Consider the following 23,223-nt stretch of genomic DNA (forward strand, 5'->3'; position numbering starts at 1 on the left):
TGGGTTGGGAAAATCCTCTGGAGGAGGGCAAGGCAACCCACTCCAGTACTCTTTTCTGGAGAATCCTGTGGACAGAGAAGCCTGGAGGGCTGGAATCCACAGGGTCACAGAGTCGGACATGACTGAAGTAACTAAGCCCGCACGCAGGCAACAGGGCATGACTGACTTCCCAACCTCTGATGGGTAGAGAACAATCACATTTATCTGATGCTCAAGGAAATTGGGTTTGATATGATTTAACACATTTCATGATTTCACTTCCAAGGAGGAGGAAGTATTTTCCATATACAAAATGAGATACCGTCTTTCAAAATGAACAGTGTTGTTGTTGTTTTTCAGCCGCTCAATTGTGTCTGACTCTTTGTGACACCACAGACTGCAGCACGCCAGGCTTCCCTATCCATCACCATCCCTCAGACTTTGCTCAAACTCAGGTCCACTGAATAGGTGATGCCATCCAGTCGTCTCGTACTCTGTCATCCACTTCTCCTGCCCTCAATCTTTCCCAGCATCAGTGTCTTCCAATGAGTCAGCTCTTTGCCTCGGGTGGCCAAAGTATTGGAGCTTCAGTTTCAGCATCAGTCCTTCCAATGAATATTAAGGGTTGATTTACTTTAGGACTAACTGGTTTGATCTCTTCGCTGTCCAAGGGACTCTCAAGAGTCTTCTCGAGCACCACAGTATGAAATTCTTTGGCTGTCAGCCTTCTTTATGATACAATTCTCACATATGTTGTTGTTGTTCAGTCTCTCAGCCACTCTTTGCGACCCCCATGGACAGCAGCACGCCAGGCTTCCCTGTCCTTCACTATATCTGGAGTTTGCTTAAACTCATGTCCATTGAGTTCGTTATGCCATCTAATCATCTCATCCTCTGTCATCCCCTTCTCCTCTTGCCCTCAATCTTTCCCAGCACTGGGGTCATTTCCAATGAGTCAGCTCTTCACATCAGGTGGCCAAAGTATTGGAACTTCAGCTTCAGAATCAGTCCTTCTAATGAATATTCAGGGTTGATTTCCTTTAGGATTGACTAGTTTGATATCCTTGCTGCCAAAGGGATTCTCAAGAGTCTTCTTGAACACCACAGTTCAAAAACATCAATTCTTTGGCACTCAGCCTTATTCATGGTCCAACTCTCACACCCATACATGACTACTGAAAAACCATAGCTTTGACAATACTGACCTTTGTTGGTAAAGTAATGTCTCTGCTCTTTAACATGCTGTCTAGGTTTGTCATAGCTTTTCTTTCAAGGAGCAAGCGTCTTTTAATTTCATGGCTGCAGTCACCATCTGCAGTGATTTTGGAGCCCAGGAAAATAAGTCTGTCACTGTTTCCATTGTTTCCCCGTCTATTTGCCATGACATAATGGGACTGGATGCCATGATCTTCGTTTTTTGAATGTTGAGTTTTAAGCAAGCTTTTCCACTCTCCTCTTTCACTTTCATGAAGAAACTCTTTAGTTCCTCTTAGCTTTCTGCCATAAGGATGGCCATCTGCATATCTGAGATTATTGATATTTCTTCCAGCAATCTTGATCCAGCTTTTGCTTTATCCAGCCCAGCATTTCACATGATGTACTCTGCATATAAGTGAAACAAGCAGGGTGACAATATACAGCCTTGACATACTCCTTTGCCCAATTCTGAACCAGTCCATTGTTCCAAGTCTGGTTCTAACTGTTGTTTCTTGACATGCATACAGATTTCTCAGGAAGCAGGTAAAGTGATCTGGCATTCCCATCTATTTAAGAATTTTCCACAGTTTGTTGTGATTCACACAGAGAAAGGCTTTAGTGTAGTCAATGAACCGAAAGTAGGTGTTTTTCTGGAATTTTCTTGAGTTTTCTATGATCCAATGGATGTTGGCAATTTGATCTCTGGTTGCTCTGCCTTTTCTAAATCCAGCTTGAACATTTGGAAGTTCATGGTTCATGTGCTGTTAAAGCCTCGCTTGAAGAATTTTGAGCATTACTTTGTTAGAACATGAAATAAGTGCAATTGTGTGGTAGTTTGAACACTCTTTGTCATTGCCTTTCTTTGGGATTGGAATGAAAACTGACCTTTTCTGGCCCTGTGGCCACTGCTGAGTTTTCCAAATTTGCTGGCATACTAAGTGCAGCATTTTAACAGCATCATATTTTAGGACTTGAAATAACTCAGCTGGAATTTCATCACCTCCCCCAACTTTGTTCATAGTGATGCATTCTAAGGCCCACTTGACTTCGCACTCCTGGATTTCTGGCTCTAGATGAGTGATCACATCATGGTTTTCTGGGTCATTAAGATCTTTTTTGCCAGGAGAAATATCAATAACCTCAGATATGCAGATGGCACCACCCTTATGGCAGAAAGTGAAGAGGAACTGAAAAGCCTCTTGATGAAAGTGAAAGAGGAGAGCAAAAAGTTGGCTTAAAGCTCAACATCCAGAAAACTAAGATCATGGCATCCGGTCCCATCATTTCATGGGAAATAGATGGGGAAACAGTGGAAGCAGTGTCAGACTTTATTTTTTTGGGCTCCAAAATCACTGCAGATGGTGATTGCAGCCATGAAATTAAAAGACACTTACTCCTTGGAAGGAAAGTTCTAGACAGCATATTAAAAAGCAGAGACATTACTTTGTCAACAAAGGTCTGTCTGGTCAAGGCTATGGTTTTTCCAGTGGTCATGAATGGATGTGAGAGTTGGACTGTGAAGAAAGCTGAGTGCCGAAAAATTGATGCTTTTGAACTGTGGTGTTGGAGAAGACTCTTGAGAGTCCCTTGGACTGCAAGGAGATCCAACCAGTCCATCCTAAAGGAGATCAGTCCTGAGTGTTCATTGGAGGGACTGATGTTGAAGCTGAAACTCCAATACTTTGGCCACCTCATGCGAAGAGTTGACTCATTGGAAAAGACCCTGATGCTGGGAGGGTTTGAGGGCAGGAGGAGAAGGGGATGACAGAGGATGAGATGGCTGGATGGCATCACCGACTTGATGGACATGAGTTTGAGTAAACTTTGGGAGTTGGTGGTGGACAGGGAGGACTGGTGTCCTGCGATTCATGGGGTCGCAAAGAGTCGGACACGACTGAGTGACTGAAGTGAACTGAACTGAAGATCTTTTTTGTATAGTTCTTCTGTGTATTCTTGCCAACTCTTCTTAATATCTTCTGCTTCTGATAGGTCCATAACATTTCTGTCTTTTATTGTGCCCCTCTGTGCATGAAACGTTCCCTTGGTAGCTCTAATTTTCTTGAAGAGGTCTGTAGTCTTTCCTGTTCTTTTGTTTTCCTCTATTTCTTTGCATTGTTCACTTAGAAGAGCTTTCTTCTCTCTCCTTGCTATTCTCTGGAACTCTGCATTCAGCTGGGTGTATCTCTTTTCTCCTTTGCCTTTCACTTCTCTTCTTTTCTCAGCTATTTGTAAGCCCTCCTCAGACAACCATTTTGCCTTTTTGCATTTCTTTCTTTTGAAGATGGTTTTGATCACCACCTCCTGTACAACGTTATGAACCTTCATCCATGGTTCTTCAAGCACTCTGTCTATCAGATCTAATCCCTTGAATCTATTTTTCACTTCCACTGAATACTCATAAGGGATTTTATTTAGGTCATACCTTAATGGCCTAGTGGTTTTCCCTACGTTCTTCAATTTAACTCTGAATTTGGCAATAAGGAGTTCATGATCTGAGCCATAGTCAGGTCCTGGTCTTGTTTCTTCTGACTGTATAGAGCCTCTCCATCTTTGGCTGCAAAGAATATAGTCAAGCTGATTTTGGTATTGACCGTCTGGTGATGTCTATGCATAGAGTCATCTCTTGTGTTGCTGCATGTCCATACAGTGACACTAATTATTTCATTTCAGAAGGCAAGACTCCCTCACCCCCACTGCCATGCTATACAGCATGTTCTCATTAGTTATCTATTTTATACATAGTATCAACCGTGTATATCAGTGAATTCCAACCTCCCAATTTTTCCCACCCCCACCCTTTCCCCCTTGGTAACCATGCAATTGTTCTCTACGTTTGTGTCTCTGCAAATAAGATCATCTATATGCTTTTCTAGATTCCACATGTAGGCATTAACTTACAGTATTTGTTTTTCTTTTTCTGACTTATTTCACTCTGTATGACACTCTCTAGGTCCATCCACATCTCTACAAATGACCCAATTTTGTTGCTTTTTATGACTGAGTAATATTTTTTTGCATATCTGCTCTGCATCTTCTCTATCCATTCCTCTGTTGATGGACCATAATTCAAAAAGATATGTGTATCCCAATGTTCACAGCAACACTATCTACAATAGCCAGGACTTGGACACCACCCAAGTCAGTCTTCTTGTTCTTAAAGTAAAGACACTCACCGTTTGGGGCAAGGATGACTGAAAGGTATTCCTCGTAGAATGAGCTCACATAGAGCAGTAAGCTGGGTGTCCCTGTGGTCCGGAAGCTAAGTGTGGCCATTTCTCCTGTCAGTGTCAGATCCTCATGAAATAAAGCCGTGAAGGAGCTGGAGTTCTTGCTAAAGGTGTCATTGTAATGTTCTTGAAAGTTGTAGATCACTGAGGAGCCAGCTCCAAAATAGGCAGAAATGTCTGGAATGGCAAGCAATTTTGGCTATATTTGCAATATGTAAGTGCACGCCTCTTATTATGTATATTTCTGTATATGCAAAGAATATCTCTAATCCTCAAATATCTCAAAAGAGAAAAATAATAATGTCATGCTCTGCTGAGTACTTTTTAGTTTAGTATTATTTGTTCTTATTTTGGCTGTGACACATGGCTTGCAGTATCTCAGTTCCCTGATCAGAGATTAGACCCAGGCCATAGTAGTGAGAGCACCAAATCCTAACCACTAGGCCACCAGGGAACTCCACCTTTGCTGTTTTTTAATTAAAAAAAAGTCAAGATGGAAAATAATAAAGCTTAAGTAAAGAGATAATCCCTCCATAGTCCCATAACCCAGAATTGAGTAACAATATTTTATTATTGCCTCAAAAATGCAAAATTAAATGTCCAGTGTAAACATATAAAGTTTACTACAGCAGTAAACTGTAACTAAATCCTCAAGGAGACCTCACTGATGCCCCTCTGATCCACTAGAAGTAGTCATAGCCTTGTCAAGAATATAAGCTTACCTCCTCCCAAGGGAAATGGAGGCATTTGGGATAGAAACAATTCTATTTCAACTCAGCACAGAGAACTGCCTTATCTTTCCATTACAGAGTCAAATGCCAGAGCATCTTCACGAGCTTCTCGGGCTCCATCCGTTCCCTGCAGGCTGTTCCTTGGGCACACTCACCGTTCTCGCAGAACGGCCCGTCGTACGCAGAGAAGGTGCAGTCACACGAGATCCCTCTGCGCTTTTCTCTACACCTCCCTCCGTTGTGACACAGATGGCCGTAGGTGCTGCAGTGTCCTGGGCACCCTGGCTCCACTCCTGGGGTCACTGTGGCTCTTTCTTCCAGATCCAGGGCCAGCCCGTTCAATCGCAGAGACCGAATGCACCCTAGGAAGCCTCTCTGTCGGCTTGCGGTTCCACCTGCAAGGGAAACACTGCAAATGCAAACGCGGGCCTCGGTGTCTTACTTAGGATTTCACCTTCATGCTGAACTGAGGCTGTATCTCTGCTCTCTGCTCAGTCATCATGTCCGACTCTGCGACCCTGTGGACTGTAGCCCACCAGGCTCTTCTGTCCATGCCCATGGGACTCTCCAGGCAAGAATACTGGAGTGGGTTGCCATGCTCTCCTTCAGGGGATCTTCCCGATCCAGGGATCATACTTGTATCTCCTGCGCCCCGTGAATTGCAGGTGGATTCTTTACTGCTGGGCCACTAGGGAAGCCGCATATAGGTAACGACAAAAAAGTCATTGCTCACAGTTTTATGAACAAATATAATTCTGAAAACATAGTCTGTGATTGAATGTTAAGAATCATCAAATGGCACTGAGTTAAAAGCATTAATGAAAATATTTTTTAAGGTGAACTTGGTAATATTTATTCTAAAATATTTAGAAAGACTTATATTTTTACATTTGTTCCTCTCTTAAAGGACAAAATGAAGACCACTGATCCTTTTTAAAGTTTAAATTTATAAACAATGACATGTATAATAAAGGTTATATAGTTAAAAATCTTTGCAATGTAATATATACTATAAATGTGTGGTACATAAATTTGTACATGTATTTTATATATATTACAATTTTTGTGCATATATATTTTTGTATAATAGATGTATTACAAATGTATGTATTCAATTGACCAAAAAGTTTATTTAAGATTTATTGTAACATCTTATAGAAAAAGCCAAATGAACTTTTTGACCAACCCTATATATTGTGTGTGTGTTGTATAATGCTAATCCTTACTTAGATGAGCTCTGAATAATAACCGTGAAAAGGAACTGGGAAGAAAGAGAAGGCAGAAGAGGTAAAACCAAAATTGAGGACCTCAGGCCTTTCACACTCCATCCTGGCAGCTCTGAGGTTAGGCAGTATAACATTAACCAAATAATATATATCTCCCTATTTTTATATCATTTATCATGTGAACATAATAAATATGGGAGCACAAGAGTTACCTGAAGTACCTGCTAAAAACAGATTTTGGATTTATTCCCAAAGATCCTGATTCACTGAATTTTCAACTAACACCTCAGGATTTAGAAACATCGCCATAACGGAAACACTAGCTCTAGGCAGGTTTCCATTCAAACTTTGTTCCTAGAAATTCTGTTAATTAACCCTCAGAATTTAAATCAGAAAATAGAACTGTTTAGTTTGATTCGCAATCTGATAACTTTCAGGGAAGCCTCCTCGAGTCAGTGAGAACTAACTGTGCTTGAACCTGAGTTTAATGGTGCCATGGGCTGTACCACACACACACACACACACACACACACACAGTCACACTCACTCACACATGCACACACACGCACACACACACTCTCACACACACATGCACGCACACATGCGCGCACACACATTCACGCACACGCGCACACACATTCACACACATGCACGCACACGCGCACACACATTCACACACACACACACGCGCACACACACACACACATGCACACACACACACAAATTCATTCAATAGCATCAGTTGCTGGACACTGTAGTAGGTAACTTCTGGCAAAGCAGACTCTGTACTAATTTGTGATTTACATCAGTTTTTAATTGGACTGTGTCCTTATTTACTTTAAAATACATGAGAACAGACCAAGTGAGAGCTACTTCGTTAATCTGCTTAGTCTCCAAATTAGAATAGAGTTGTCTAAAAAGCAATGTAGCAAAATTTATTTCTCCCTTTGGGAAAAACAAACAATAATAAAGACTAAGCAAGTAAATTAGAGGGAAGACTTCCACTACTCAGAGTATTTATCTTTAAAGAAGGGACAGCAGAATAATGAGTCCACTCTGGTTCTAAACATGATGCTTGCAATGAGAGCAGCAGAGAGGGAGCAGGGCGGAGAGGAAGCTGGCGCTGGGCTGGATTAAATACTGCTGTGCAGTCACACGAGGCTGCTTCTCTCAGCCTGGCCTCCTGCTGTCTGATTTTGGGCGGACTTTGGAGGATTTTGTCCCAATTACAAGTCTGATTCTCTGACTTCACTAAGAAGTGAAATGAGAGAAATGGATTAAAAAAGTGCTATTTTTTAAAAATAAATAGTAGCGATAAGAGGTAACTGAAACAACTATAAATTGTCTGTGATACTGAGTGCAAGCCTGGGGATCAGTACAACAGGGGTTTGGATTTCCCTTCCTGTTGGGTTTCTATGATCAAATCCCTTGATCTCGCTGAACCTCCGTGATCTCATCTGTAAATTGGATATAATAATCTGTGGCCCAGTGGTAAAGAATCCACTTGCCATTGCAGGAGATAGAAGAGATGTGAGTTCAGTTTCTGGGTCAGGAAGATCCCTTGGAGTAGAAAATGGAAACCCACTCCAGTATTCTTGCCTGGAGAATCCCATGGACAGAGGAGCCTGGTGGGTTACAGTCCATGGGGTTGTAAAGAATCGGACATGACTGAGCCATTGAGTCACATAATCTATGGCAGAGATACTCATATTAAATGAGTTCTTGGTACAGTGTCTGTGTGGCTGAACCACACTGACTTTTTTTTTATCAGCTCCATCTTAGCCCTGCAACCCCACCCCACCCCCCTCATTTTGGATGACTGATCTTTAGCCTACTCACAAGGACTGCATCCCAGCCGGCTATTTCCCTATCAACCTTTACCCTTGCCTTCACCTGATATGAAAGCTGGAAGAGTGTCTTTTGCTAATGCAGGTGGTCACGAGACCTCCATGGGGGCAGAAAAGTCCTGGGACTGGGCCATGAGTCCTTCTCACTTGGTAGTCAGATTCTACTTTTAGCTTTGCCACTTCAGATTCCCCCAGGATCCCTTTCCAGGGCACGAGGTGCCCCTGTGAATGCCTCTGGTTCATCATCCCCTGGATGTAAGTTACCCACAGCAAACATCAGAACTGTACTTTATGGAGTTGCCTGCATGGAGTTTCAGTCTCAAAGTTCCATTTCAGTTCAGAACATTTTTTCTTTTCAATTTACCTTTTAATTGGAGGATAATTTCTTTATAATGTGTTGATTTCTGCTGCACAACAGTGTCAATCAGTCATAATTACATAATTATATATAATGTGTGTGTATATATGTATATATATATCTCCCCTCGCTCTTGAGACTCCCTCCCACCCCTCATCCCACCCCTCTAGGTAATCACAGAATCTCAGAGCACCAGGCTGGGCTCAAACAAGTATCGTATATTAACGCATATATATGGAACCTAGAGAAGCAGCGCTGATGAACCTATCTGAGGGAAAGAATGGAGACGCAGATATAGAGAACGAAATTATGGACACAGTGGGAGAAGGAGAGAGTTAAAGGGGATTTTATTCACTGTCTCCTTCTCCCACCAGTGCCTACAGCAGTCGCAGCAGCTGTTATCATCACCGTTGTAGCTGCGATCTCCTCTTGGTGTATCTTTGCACTCAGAGCATGGTACAGTTAGAAGCTGCCAGCAGCACTCACCCACGAAAAGCTGGCTGTTGAGCTGCAAGCGGGTGTGCCCGTCAGCTGGGGCAGGTTGGGTCTTGCGAGGGTGCTGACCCACTTGAAGGGACGCTTCTTTAACGTTCCGGTCTGCCCTCACGTGGTGCCACCGATTGTCATTAAAGGCAGTGGGAGACTGCACCGTGACCTCACAAGGCCCATTCCCCACATCAAAGGAAAAGGTTACTTCTGTTGGGGCTAAAAATGAAAATATGAGAGATGCCTGAGTTCATTCGCAGGAGAGAAAATTTAGTCTTGAGTAGATCTGAAAAAAGTACTATGGCATGCTTCTTATGGAAGAAGACATTCTAGGGATGCAGACAGATGCCAGTCTGCGTTGGTTGGGGAGGGGTCGGGGTGGAGAATAAATCTGTATCCTGGAGAAAGAAAAGTGAAGCTGATTTTAATGTATTTCTCCCCAGAGTTTACTGTTCATCCTGCTAAGCCCTAAGCAATAGAGATATTTACCTACAGAAACAAAACTAATATTTTATCTGACTTTATACATAGAAGTGATTTTATTTAAAAGTGGTTTAAACCTTTATGTAGTTTTAAAAGCACTAGGTGAATTTCAGAGAGCAAGACATTAAGTTTTGTCTGCATATATATAAACAATGTGTTTAGTCAATTAAATCACATAATGTTGTGATTTAGTAATAAGTTATTTGACCAGTTTGGTTTAATACTCTTTTTGCACATAGAATTAAAACAACAAGGAAGTGTACAGACTGTTGTGTGTTGCAGGAATCACTGTTTCACTTTCCACTTAGTATTTAAGAAAAAATATAACTGACAAAGGAAGCATGTCAGTGTGTTAGGAGCTAAGTCACCAGCAAGGTTATTGTTAATCACTGAGTGCCCCAGTGGATGTGTGCTGACTGGACAACTCACCGCGCAGCTCTAGCCTGATGAAGTCTGTGATTCCCAGGTTCTCTAAAAACACCCCTGAAGAGGCTGTGGTCTTAAAAAAGAAAGATACGTCAGCACTAAGCTCTCCTCGGAACGTGGGGAAATGAAGGTATGAAGTCTCAGTGTTGAAGGAAGCTGAATTCCAAAATGAATCTGTTTACAAAAAGAAAATAGAACACAATGACAACAGCAGTAAAATACAACAAGTAACAATTGCCTTTTATATTTCTAGCATTGTTACTGTTCAATGCATTATTTATCCATTCAAAGAATTATTTATCCATACAAGCCTTCTTATGGGAGTTCTTCTGAAGATGTGGCCACGAGATGAATGTCTAAATAGTGATTCTTTTGAGGATTAAGAATCTGGACATGGCTGCAAGTGAGTGGATGGATAATCACTTTGGTAAAGGCCTGGTTTTTTTGTTCTTTTTTTAAACTAAATTATCATAGAGTAAAATTGACTTTTTAGGGTTTTACAGTTATATAAAGTTTACAGACTTTTACAGTTATATGAATTTTAACACAGGCATGGATTTGTGTAACCATCATCAAAATCAGAATAAAGAATAGTTCCATCACCCCCAAAAAACTCTCTCTTGCTATTTCTTTGCAGTCATACCCTCTACCCAGCCCTCAGCCTGACAGTCATGAACTAGTCTCTGTATTGCAGTCTTACCTTTCCCAAATAAAATATAAATGGAGTCAAGCAGAATGAAACAACATAAAGCCTCTGAGATTCGTTTGAGATGCTGCATGTCAACATCTATTATTTTCTCACTGCTCTGTAGTATTCCATCACATGAATGTGCCATAGTTTATTTATCCATATTTAAGAACACTAAAGTTGTTTCCAAGTTTGGTCAATTACAAATAGAACTGCTCTAAAAATTTGCATGGCACAGTGGTAAAGAATCTGCCTGCCAATGCAGGAGACATAGGTTTGATCCCTGGGTCAGGAAGATCCCCTGGAGCAGGAAATGGCAGCCCACTCCAGTATTCTTGCGGGAAAGTTCCATGGACAGAGGAGCCTGGGGGTGGGCTATGTAGTCCATGGAGTTGCAAAGAGGCAGACACGACTGGGCAGCTGAGCACAACCATAAGAACACACATTTGTGAAAAGTTTTGTGTGAGCATATGTATTCATTTCTCTAGGGTAAATTCCCAGGAGCATGATTCCTGGGTCATATGGTAAGTATATGTTTAACTTTATAAGATACTGCCAAACAGTTTTCCAGAGTGATCAAACCATTTTTAATTCCCATGATCAGTGTGTAACAGATATAGTTGCTTTATATCTTTACCAGCATTTTACATTGTTAGTATACATATTTTTTTATCTTAGCAATTCAAATTGATGTAAAGTATTATTTCATTGTGGTTTTAATTTTCCTTCCCTAATAGATAATGATGTTGGGCATCTTCTCATGTGCTTATTTGCCACCTTATGTCCTCTTTGGTGAAGAGTGTGTTCAGCTTGGGGGCAACTGACATCTTTCTTATGTTGAGTCTTCCAATCCATGAACACAGTATATCTCTTCCTTTATTCAGATTTCTTTGATTCTTCAGTATTTAGTCATTTATTTGGTTTACAGATTTTATACACGTTTTTGTTAAACATATACCTGAGTATTATATGTTCTTTGGAGATACTGAAAATGATATTCTCTTATAGATTTTGGTTTTTAGTTTACATTGCTAGCATATATAACTGATTTGTCTGTTGTTGACATTGCATCTTGAGATGTTGTTTAGCTCACTTGTAAGACCTAATAAGGTTTTTGTTTCTGTTTTGGGTAGTACATTCCTTGAGATTTTCTATGTAGGCAATCATATATGCAGGCTTCCCTGGGGGCTCAGTGGTAAAGAATCTGCCTGCAATGCAGATGTAGTTTCAGTCACTGAGAGGGGAAGATCCCTTAGAGAAGGAAATGGCAACCCACTCTAGTATGCTTGCTTGGAACACCCCATAGACAGAGGAAACTGGCAGGCTACAGTTCATGGAGTCACAGAAGAGTTGGATACAACTTAGTGACTAAACAACCATTCAACCAATCAAGTGTGCTTATGTAAATAGAGTTTTCTTTCTGGCTTTCCAGTCTTTATGCACTTATTTTCTTTCTTACATTATTGCTGTGGCCAAGACAATGATAAATATTGTTGAATAGAAGTGGTGAGATTGGATATCTTAATCTTGTTCCCATCCTGAGGGGAAAAGCATCCAGTTTTTTACCAATAATTAAGATACTTCTGTATATATACTGTCTTATTAGGCTGAAGAATTTTCTTTTACACCTAGTTTGCTAAGAACTTCATTATAAATGCTATTATGATATAAACTATAATTTTTAATTTGGTATTTTAGCAATTTAAATTATAATGTTCATATTAATTGATACAGAAAAAGCATCTGGCATGATTTTTCTTCCTTAGACTGTTAACATGGTAGATACATTGATCAGCTTCCAAGCACTGAACCAGCCTTGCATCCTGGATAAACTGCAGATGGTGGTGATGCCTTTAAAAAATCATTGATCAGCTTCCAAGCACTGCATCGGCCTTGCATCCTGCATAAACTGAAGATGGTGGTGGTGCATTTAAAAAAATATATTCCTGGATTATTTGTTAATGTTTTGTTGATATTTTTTGTGTCTGTGTTAGTAATAACATTGTTAGCAGTTATCATTCTTTTTACTGTCTGTCTAGTTTCAATATCAGAACAACATTCTGCTTTAAATGTTGGAAAGAATTTCCTCTTCTATTTTCTGAAAGAGATTTTATAGATATGGTATTATTTCTTGAGTAGAATTCATCAGTGAATCAAGCTTGGTCTGGATTTTTTTGAAGGTTTTTAATTACAAATTCAATTCCATTAATACTATTAGGTCTATTCCAGTTGTCTCATTCATCTTGAGTGAGTTTTGGTTGTTAGTGGTTTTCAAGGAACTGGTCCACTTCATCTGTATAATGGATGTAATACTTGTTCAGATGTTTGTAGTGTACTTTTTCATACTCTTGATGTTGGTGGTGTCTGCAGTGCTATCCCAACACTCAATTCCCATATTGATAATTTTCATCTATTTTTGGGTAGTTTTGTTAGAGGCTTAACTATTTTATCAGTATTTTAAAAGAGTATTAAAAAAATCACTTTTAATTTTTATAGATCAGTATGTATTCTGCTTTTAATTTAATTGATTTCTATTGTTGTCTTTTATTTTTTTTTTTGGAGAAGGAAGAATTTTATTATTTGCAGCAAGTAAAGCAAACACCGAGAATATTTCCCAAAGCAGTGCCTCCCTGAACAGCAAAATTGGAGTTTTAAGGTAAGGGTGTATGCATATTCATGAAGGGGCTTGAGCAGTGTATGCATATTCATGAGAGGACTCGAGCAGAGGAAAATTTGGCACAGAATTGGAGCAAAGGTGAACAGATTCCAGGCTCTAGTTGACTGAAGTGACCAGGGTCAGTAAAGGTCAGTATCACCGTTTCTTTTTTTTTTTTTTTTTATTAGTTGGAGGCTAATTACTTCACAACATTTCAGTGGGTTTTGTCATACATTGATATGAATCAGCCATAGAGTTACACGTATTCCCCATCCCATTATCAGTTCCTTTCTGCTTGTTTTAGGTTTATTTCCCTCTTCTATTTCTAGTTTCTTTTGGTGAAAGCTAACATTATTGAACTGAGATCTTTTTTAATAATATAAGTACTTCTTTAATAATATAAGTACTTATTGCTGCAAACATCCCTCTGAGTACTGCTATAACAAAATTTAATACTACAAATTTTGATATTCTGTATTTTAATTTTTATTCAGTTCAAAATGTATTATCAGATCTATTGAGACCTTGTCTTTGACTTAGGTATTATTTAAGGACCTGAGGTTTAATTTCTAAGTGTTTGGAGATTTTCTTGCTATCTTTCTTATTTATTTCTAATTTAATTTGATTGTGTCCGTGAATGCATTTTATATGATTTAAATTATTTGATATTTGCTAAGGTTTGTTTTATGACACAAAATATGCTGTTTCTGGGTTAAAGATTCATGTGCATTTGCAAATAATGTGCATTTTACTGTTCGTAGAGTATTCTATAAATGTCAGTTGGTTTCTGGTGTCATTTAGATCTTCTATATCCTTGCTAATTTTCCCTCTATTAATTCCATATATTAATGAGATAGAATTAGACTCTAATTATAATTATGCATTTCTCTATTTCTCCTTTCCATCCTGTCAAATTCTGCTTTATGTATTTTGAAGCTCAGTTATTTGCATACATATTTAAGATTCTTAGGTCTTCTAGTTCTTTTTTATATCTATTACTTTACTTTGCTTTCAAGTAAAAATTTTAATATAGAAACTCCAGTGTTTGTGCAGTATATCTTTCTCCATCATTTTCTTTTATCATGTCATTATATTTGAATTGAACTTCTTATAGACAGTATACTGTTGAGTCATAACAAAGTCTTTTATGAGTTTATTTAGACCACATACATTAAATACGAATTTTGATACGTCAGTTCTTCATTTCATTATTTTTTTTCCTATTTGTCCTAGTTCTCGTTCTTCTGTTTCCCCCTTTCTGCCTTCTTCTGGATTATTTAAATACTTTCCAGTATTCTATTTGTATTTGTCTGTAGCAGATTCGTAATTGTTTCTTTTAGGGATTACAATAATATACTTACATTCTCAGTCTGCTTAAAATCTATATTTTAATCATGTTAAGTGATTTGCAAAAACCTTGGAAACAATTTGACCCTTATCTACTCCTGTTGATTTTGTTGCTACTTGTATTATATCTACATAAAATAAAAGCCCCATGAAATAGCGTTGTGTTTTCAGTCTGCAGATACATTTAAAATAACTAAGTAGGAAAATAATCTATTAAATTACCCAGGTATTTACCATTTCTAATGCTGATTGTTTTATCCCTGAAGTTCTAAATTTCCTTCTGATACCATTTCCTTTCTAATAACCTTCCTTTAGAAATTCTTTTAAAGGATGCTTCCTGGTGATGAATGCTTTTGGTTTTCTTTCATTGGAGATATTTAAAACTTTTACCTTCATTCCTGAAGGATCTTTTTGCTGAACACAGAATTATCAATTGACAATGCTTTCAAAATAGAAATATCTTGCCATTTCCTTCTGGCCACCATATTTCTGATGAGAAACTTACTGTCATCTGAATTGGTGTTTTCCTATAGGCAACGCATCATTATTCTCTCTGGCTGCTTTCAAAAAATTCCTCTCATTGTCTTTAGTTTTCATCAGTTTGCTTACAATATGTCTAAAGGTGAATTTCTTTGAGTTTATCCTGTTTCAGATTCATTCAACTTCCCAGTCTCTCTTTTACCAAACTTGGAAAGTTTTCAGCCATTATCTTTTCAAATATTATTTCAGGAGCAACACTTTTTCTCTCTTCTTCTGGAAATTCAATTACATGAACATTATATTTTTTATTATTAACCCACAGGCCCCTGAAACCCTATTCATTTTTTTCAACATTTTTCTTTCTCTTGCTTAGATTAGATAATTTCTATTTATCTATCTTCAAGGCCCTGGGCTGTTCCATCTCAAATCTTCTACTTAGCCCACCCAGTGCATCCTTTAGTTCCATTGCTATACTTCTCAGTTCTAAAGTTTTCTTTTAGCTTCCTTTATATAGCCTATTTCTTTATTGAAACATTCTCTTTTTCTATTTGTTTCAAAAGTATTTCTTGTTATTCATTACAGTTTTGTGTAATAGTTGTTTTAAAGTCTTTATCAGTTAATTTTAACCTCAGTGTAATTGGTTATCTACTGATTACATTTTCTTATGCAAACTGATTTTTCTGGTTCTTTGTATGTTAATAATTTTGGATTATTTCCTAGATATTTACAATACTATGTTAACAAACTGGGAGCTTTGTTTAAATTCAAGGAGTGTGTTGACATTTTTATTTTCCAGTCCTGCTGGCCTGGTTATGATCTGCCCACACATTTCAACCTTCCCTCTGTGGTCCGTGGCTCCTATGGCAGTCCAGTTTTCAGAGTTTTTGCAGTACTTTTCAGATCTCCTCACCTTTGCACCACACAGTGGCCAGTCTGAGTCCTGGGTGGTAGCTTCTTCACTCATTCTCAACTTCTTGGTCTATAATTAAGACCAGTTTGAGGCACATGTAGTTCAGAGGTGAACCCAGGACTTCATAAACAACTTACAACATCACTTTTTTGAACTCTTTCCTCTCTGTGTTCTTCCAATACTTTCCAGTTTCCTGGGGCTCTCTTTTCATCCACATCGCCAGAAAACTAGGGCTTTATTTAGCCTGCTTTATTGTGCTTTCCTAAATACTTCTGTTCCTGTACCTACAAGCATTGCCAAGTGATGGGGGGACAGAGAAAGAAAACAAAAGTAACATGAGTCTGCCACTGTTGCCATGGGGTTGCCCGGGAACTGGAACCTCAGAAAACAGAGATAACGGTGAGAGGGATGAGATTCCTGTGCTTACTGACAGGAGCTCCTTGTCCCCTCCTCCAGTCAGGACTAGAGGGCTTCCCCTGGAACTCTCTCCCTTTGTGATCCCATGGCTAAGAGACGTTGGAGGAAGGCGCATGGTGAATCCTGCTTTCTGTTCCCCACTGCTGTTTGCTTTCCAGCATCCTGAGATAACTGCTTCATGAATCCTGTCTGTGCAGCATTTAAAGTCATGAGACAATGGGCAAAGATCACCAGTGGAGAATAGACAGGAAAGAGGGCAGAGAATAGAGCCTTGGGGAACCCCAACACTATCCCACTGGCAAGATGAAGAAGGTTAGGGAAAGAATGGAAAGAACAGAATTTTGTGGTATGCTGGCTACCAAGTAAAGAAAGTGACTCAAAGAACAAGGAATCATGGGAGCATTCCAAAGCTGCTGACAGGTCAACTCAGATATTTATCAGAGAATAAGAATTGGACTTAGCAATGTTGAATTCTCATTCGTGACCTAGAAAAACCAGTTTCTGAGGAGTAATGAAGGAGAATATCTGTCTTATGTTCAAGAGAGACTAGAAGTAGGGAAATTAAAGATAGAACTCATTTTATTTCAGTTATTTGGGGGCAGTGAAGGATATGAAAGAAATTAAGGTGCAGTTGGAGGGGTAAGTGGAGTTAAGAGCATCAAGGCTTCCAGTGTGAATATTAAGAACTACCAGAAGGCATTAATGCATAGATACACTTGATGGATTCTGTCCTCTCATTTTCTCATTATTTCACCAATTTCAGGCATCTCAGCCCTCAGCAAAATGTCTTATACTTAGTAGGTACATACTGGATGTTTGCTGAAGAAGTTACATGATATTTCAAACAATTTCATGAGTGTTTCAGCAGAGTCTGATGTAGATTCTATATGCGTGCCTGTGTACCAGGTCATTCAATCATGTCTGACTCTTTGCGACCCTATGGACTGTAGGCCCATGGGATTAAAATTCTCCAGGTAAGAGTACTGGAGTCGATCGCCATGCCCTTTTCCAGGGGATCTTTTCAACTCAAGGATTGAGCCCGCGTCTCTTATGTCTCCTGCATTGGCCGGTGGGTTCTTTACCACCAGTGCCACCTGGGAAGCCCTAAATGCTATATAAAAAACACATGATCCAGAGGTAGTACTTTTTCTCAATTATATTAGCAACATACACTTATTTTATTATAGGTTAATACATTCCTAATGAAGTACAGATTATCAGTATAGACAGTGATTCTATGAACCCAGGCAGTTAGATTTCTCATAAATCACTGAAATACATTAGCAAGGGTCAAGGCAGTTCCTGTTGCCACTACTTACTGTCCCCTGAGCAGAGCAGAGGGCCCAGTGTATAAGCCGCTTCAGAATGTGGCCGCCCTCTGCCTCTCATCACAACCTGAGTAACCGGCAGGTACTTCTTATGGGAAAGGACTACTGTGTTGCTGGTCCTAGAAAACAAACACAACCACCTTAACATTATTTTTAATAATATACAGAAAGGTAAAAGCATTTTATTGCAATTCAAGGGGTATTAAGCTAAATTTGTAAACATATAACAGGAGGGAAATCAAACAGCTCATCCAAACACTTACAAACATACTAGTGTACTGAATGAGGTCTTCTGAGGACCAGAGACCTTTGTTCATCTACAGGGCCATAGAGAAGAAAGCAGGCAGGTCCAAAATTGTGGTCATAGGAACAGACATGAAATTACATTTCAATGCAATTAAGCAGCTTATTGCTGTTTGCAATTCAGCCAGTCTGTCATAACTGGAGTGTAAAATTTACAGACGCAAGAGCAGTCTGCCTTGATTTAAAAAAAAAAAAAAGCAAAAGACAAAAACCAAAACCATCTGACTGACAAGAAATAGGTTTTCAATTTTTGGAACTTGTTTTTTTTTATTAAAAGTTTCAGAAATTCCTACTGTGGTTATGAGGCATTTCCTTATTTGTTGAAGCCTTAAATTTAAAAACAAAATCAAAACAAAATACTGATTCAAAAGTATATCATGAAGATATGATACAATGTATCCTTAAAATTAGTAAATGGGCTAATGCATGGGAAAGTGTTTTGCCAATGATTTTCACCATCCATTCATTCAACAAACACTTATTACACATCCTCTGTTAGTCATGCCCTGTGTGTTGGGGAAGTGAACAGAAAACCCATTGTCAGTGTCCCCCAGAACCCTAGTGGATGTTATAAATAATAGAAATAACAATAATATCATCATGTAAGTGACTATTTGGGGACATATTAAAATCTATGGTTCAATACAATTTAATGACTAGAACAGAAGCCAGAAGACCTGGTTGGTAAGCTGTTTGTACTGCCAATGTCCTCTCTGGACAAAGTAGAAAGGTTTCAGTAAGCTGTTCATGTTTTTCATTTTATATTTCAATTACATATGTACTTCTAATTTATGGACAAATACTGGTTTGTCAATTGTTCTGTGTAGAACCTAGCAAGTTTTCATTTTTAACAATTACAAAGTCACCAGTCACTCATATATATATATATAGTAATTGTTCCAAATTATATATGTATTTATATAAGTTGAAGCATTATCAAAAATAGTGCAGGTCACCTCACAGCTTTGCTGCAAAAAAAAAAAAAATCTTCCTAACTTAATAGTTAATCATTCCAGTGTGGTTAGGCATCAAAATATTCTTGTAAATTGGAAAATTAAAAATTATTAAGATTTTTATTTTATTTAAAAATTTGAGCACAGTGACTGGCAGTGCATATGGTAAGACATGAAAAATAGGAACTAAACACCCTAAAATTGAAGAAACAAATATTAAAAATCAAATTGCTTCAAAAAATCAGACTGAATTAAGCCACATGGTTTTATTTGGGGAAGCCCCTGCGGCTGCTACTGATAGAAGCACACAGGCTTCATCCTAAACACAAAATACCCGGCTTTGTTGGGATCACAAGCTAGAAGGTGCCACTAAATTACAGGGCGATCAGTATGGAAAGTTATTTTGTTATAAACATAGGAATAGCACACCAAATTAATTCCTGGTATTAAATATCAGTAAGCATTACAAATAAGTATTTTAATTCCTATGACTGCTATTTTGGCAGATATCTTAGAGGAAAAATGTAAGTGTATTAGGTCTTCATTGAGAAACTTTGAATTTTAAGGAAACATTTAAAAGCTACACCATCTAATATAGGAAAAAGCTACACTGTAGTTCTGTTTTCAACACTGACAATGCATTCACAAACCTAAAAGAAACTTTAAAATATCATAATGCAAATAGTGTGCATTAAGGTGGATAATTCAGTGGTATCATTCAGTACCTTCCTGAATCTGAGAAAATTTCAAACAATTCTTACTTCAAAATTCCTTATTAGTGTAGATCATCCCCAGCTGCGCATGCTTTATGCAGAGTACTGTAACGCGTGGTCAGCAGCTCGTGTTCACGCTCAGCCACAGAGTGCTCGACTCGCAACGCTATGGTCACCAGACTCATTCAAAACTGCCTAATTTACGATTATATCTCACTTTGCTTGCTTTTCAATTTTCCCCCAAATCTGTAAACATTGCATCTCTAGGCATAAAGTTTTCTCACAACAGTTTTAAACATTCAGTAAGAGAATTTCCAAAGTCACTCTTTTCAGAGAGTCTAATGCTTTCGAAATTCTGTTTGTTGTTTGTCGTTAGATATTTTTGAGGTATAATAGAGCTTTAAGAACATTGAGTTGTTGGGAAAGTTGCAGGGGAGAAATTCTGTGTCAACTTTAAGTGTTATAATCATTGGGGGGAAGAGGGACTGGTGACTGTAGTTTTCATCATCCAGAATCACTTACTTTGAAAGTTCCAAGCTCTTTATCGGGTTTTGCTGTCCTACTGGCTCACCCCTTTGGCAAAGTCATGCTGTATTAATTACTGAGGGATCATTAAGACTTCTTCATGTCTGATAGGGCTGGTCTCCCCACCTTGTTTTCATCTTCATAGTCGTCTTAGTTATTTATGCACCATTCTTTTCCAAAATAAGTTTTACAACCACTTTGTCAATACTTAAAAATAATAAACAAATGTTTAGCATTTGTTTGGAATTAAATGGAATCGAGAAATTTATTTGGAGGAGAGATGCTTAGATTTCCTATTCATGGCAGTGATATGATGTCTCCATTTATTTCAGTCTTCTGGATTTTCATAATAAAGTTTTATAAAGTCTTTTTTTAATCAAAGTCTTGCATACTTTTGCTATCTTTATTTCAAGATACATTACTATTTTGTTGCTTTTGCAACTGGTGTTTATAGGACTTTCTCATAATAACTCATTCTTGATAAGAAGTCAGTTATTCTATGATTCAGTAATTAGTCTTACTAAGTTCTCTCATTAATTTCAATAAATATTTCTGTTTGTTCTCTTAGGTTTCCTTTGTTGACAACCATATTTTCTATGAGTAATATAATCTTTATTTCCTTGTTTCCTATCTTTCCAATTGCGATTTTGAATTAACTCACATATATTTTTTAGCTTTCTATTATTCATTTCTAACCTAATTGCATTGCTATCAGAGAAACTGTCCATAGGATAACAAATGCACCAAAAGTTTTTGAGTTTTGCTTTATGAAACATTGGGAAAATCAGTTTGCAGAAATGCACCACATGTGCTTGAGAAAATTATGTGTTCTATAATTTTATGTTCCCAACAAATCAAGCTGTTAACTTAATTTGAAAATATTCTATGTTCTTACTAATTTTTGTTCGATTACCAATTACAAACAGATATTCTTATCATGGTTGATTTGTGAATTTCTTCTTTCAGTTCTGTCAAAGTTTTTTCTATATATATTTCTAGTCATTTTTATTGGAAGCATACATATTTAGGGTTGTTAATTTTCTCTGGTGAAATTAAGAAGTATCATTACATAGTAACAGTGATTTTAATCCACCTAAAAAACCTTTAAGATTTACTGACTTTGTGATATTTAGCTGGTAATTCTTTGCTTTCAATATTTCTACTTGTACAAACAAGATGTAATATGAGATCTGGATCTAAATGGTTATTTTTGTCACATTTATTGTGCATGATTGTTCACACATTTTTATCTCAGACTTGTTGCTTTCTCTTCTTTTTCAATCTCACGCTCTATCTTCTTTTGCATTAACTAAGTTTTTAAAATCCCATTTTTCTTTCTTCCCTCTGCTGAATTGAAACAATTCTTTAAGGGTTATATAAATTTCAATATATACACTTTAAGCAATTTAATTCTAATAAATATTTACAAAACAAGTTTAAATTTCAACAATATTTTTATTTCTAAGCAGTGTTTTAGCTCCTTTGTAAACCACAATCATCTTTGTTAATAGGATCTGACTGCTTTCTTATGCTTCAACTTCACACATATAGTCATATGTTATCAGTACATGTTTTCCACTTCTATGTTTATCATTTTTTTCCTCAATATTTCTTCCTGCTTCTGAAACCTTCCTTGTAATATCACTTTCTTTCATTCTGAGAACCATTCTTAAAAATCCCTTTTGTGTAATTTCATCTTAAAAGCTGTAGGGGGGGGAAAAAAAAGCTGTAGGGGGAGAACTTAGATTTCTACACTATTTTGTTTTGTCAAAAATAGTCCTGGTTATGTGAGGGTATTTTTTTTTTTTGAAGTCTTAATTTCAAAAAATAGCAGAAACAGGATCATGAAGTTTTAAAATGTTTAAGTGTGGTAACACTGCAATACTTAATGGGTTGACGAGTTGCTGGTATAATCAGTCAACTTAGAGACCATCATAATGAAGCAGATGGTCTCATGTGTTAATGTTAACACTGTCAAAGACTCGATCAAAAAAACTTTGTCTAAGGTTTGCTGTGTTTACTGAGAAAACAAATTCTTCCTAGCAACTGTTTAAATAAATCTCACAGATGCTACAGACCTTTTGAGTGGCCTGTGATGAAAAAAATATGGCCTGCTTAAAAAAAAAAAAAATCCCTTTTGTGGAGTCTGCAGCTGGTAAATTTCTCCAGTGTTGTTTGTCTATAATTTTATAGCGCTAATTTTATAGCACTTCTTCAAATATCAGCTTGGTAAACACCGGGAGTTTGACAGGCATTTCACTCCTGCTCTCTAAGGGGCATGCTGCGCCCTCTGTGGGCTGGGCTCTGGGCTGCTCAGGGAAGGTCGGCTCTCTGGCTGTCTCTCCTTGCAGAGTCTTCCTTTCCTTTCTCCTCCTTTAAACATTCTCTTTAGTGTTCTTTGATTTTACCATGGATGTCTAGATACAGATTTACTTTTATTTATTTACTTTTAGCTTGGTGTTTTAATATTTCCTCAATCTGGAAATTTCTCAGCTATTTGAGTACTGCCTCTTTTAGTTATTACATCTCAAATCTTTTCTTCTGAAACTTTAATCACACACACATTCCATCTTCTTCACATGACTCTTCAATGTCACCGCTTTCCTAGGTCCCATTTTGTTTTTCTCCATTCATTTTGTGTGTTATCTAATTTACACACCTTTTCTACTAATATCTGATCCAAAAGTTTTAAACTGAGTAATATTGTCATTACTAATGACAATATATTTATTTCTAATATATATTGATATATATGTTAATATATTCATTTCTAAGCATTCACTTGGTTCTTTTGTAAATCACAGTCTTCTTTGTTAACAGGAAGATTCTCATGTTTCAATTCCAGTTTTAATTTTTTGAGCAGCTCACATATTTATTTTATCTTATGTTTTTTAATGTATCCTTGATCTGAGATTTTTAGGCATTGGATCTACTCTTTGGGGT

At 37.7% G+C, this 23,223-nt stretch overlaps 1 protein-coding gene across 1 annotated transcript in view; it reads right to left on the reverse strand.

The window, feature by feature from the left end:
- LOC133058998 (contactin-associated protein-like 3) overlaps positions 1-23,223 on the reverse strand; it is a 191,032-nt gene that overhangs the window by 24,288 nt on the left and 143,521 nt on the right. The window contains exons 14-18 of the mRNA XM_061146042.1: positions 17,778-17,905; positions 9,964-10,134; positions 9,052-9,270; positions 5,290-5,529; positions 4,350-4,580 (exon numbers count right to left, since the gene is read on the reverse strand). Coding sequence (XP_061002025.1) covers positions 4,350-4,580; positions 5,290-5,529; positions 9,052-9,270; positions 9,964-10,134; positions 17,778-17,905 — 989 coding nt within the window. The remainder of the gene's footprint in view (positions 1-4,349; positions 4,581-5,289; positions 5,530-9,051; positions 9,271-9,963; positions 10,135-17,777; positions 17,906-23,223) is intronic.

Source organism: Dama dama, chromosome 7 (genome assembly GCF_033118175.1).
Source record: "Dama dama isolate Ldn47 chromosome 7, ASM3311817v1, whole genome shotgun sequence".
Lineage (NCBI taxonomy): Eukaryota > Metazoa > Chordata > Mammalia > Artiodactyla > Cervidae > Dama > Dama dama.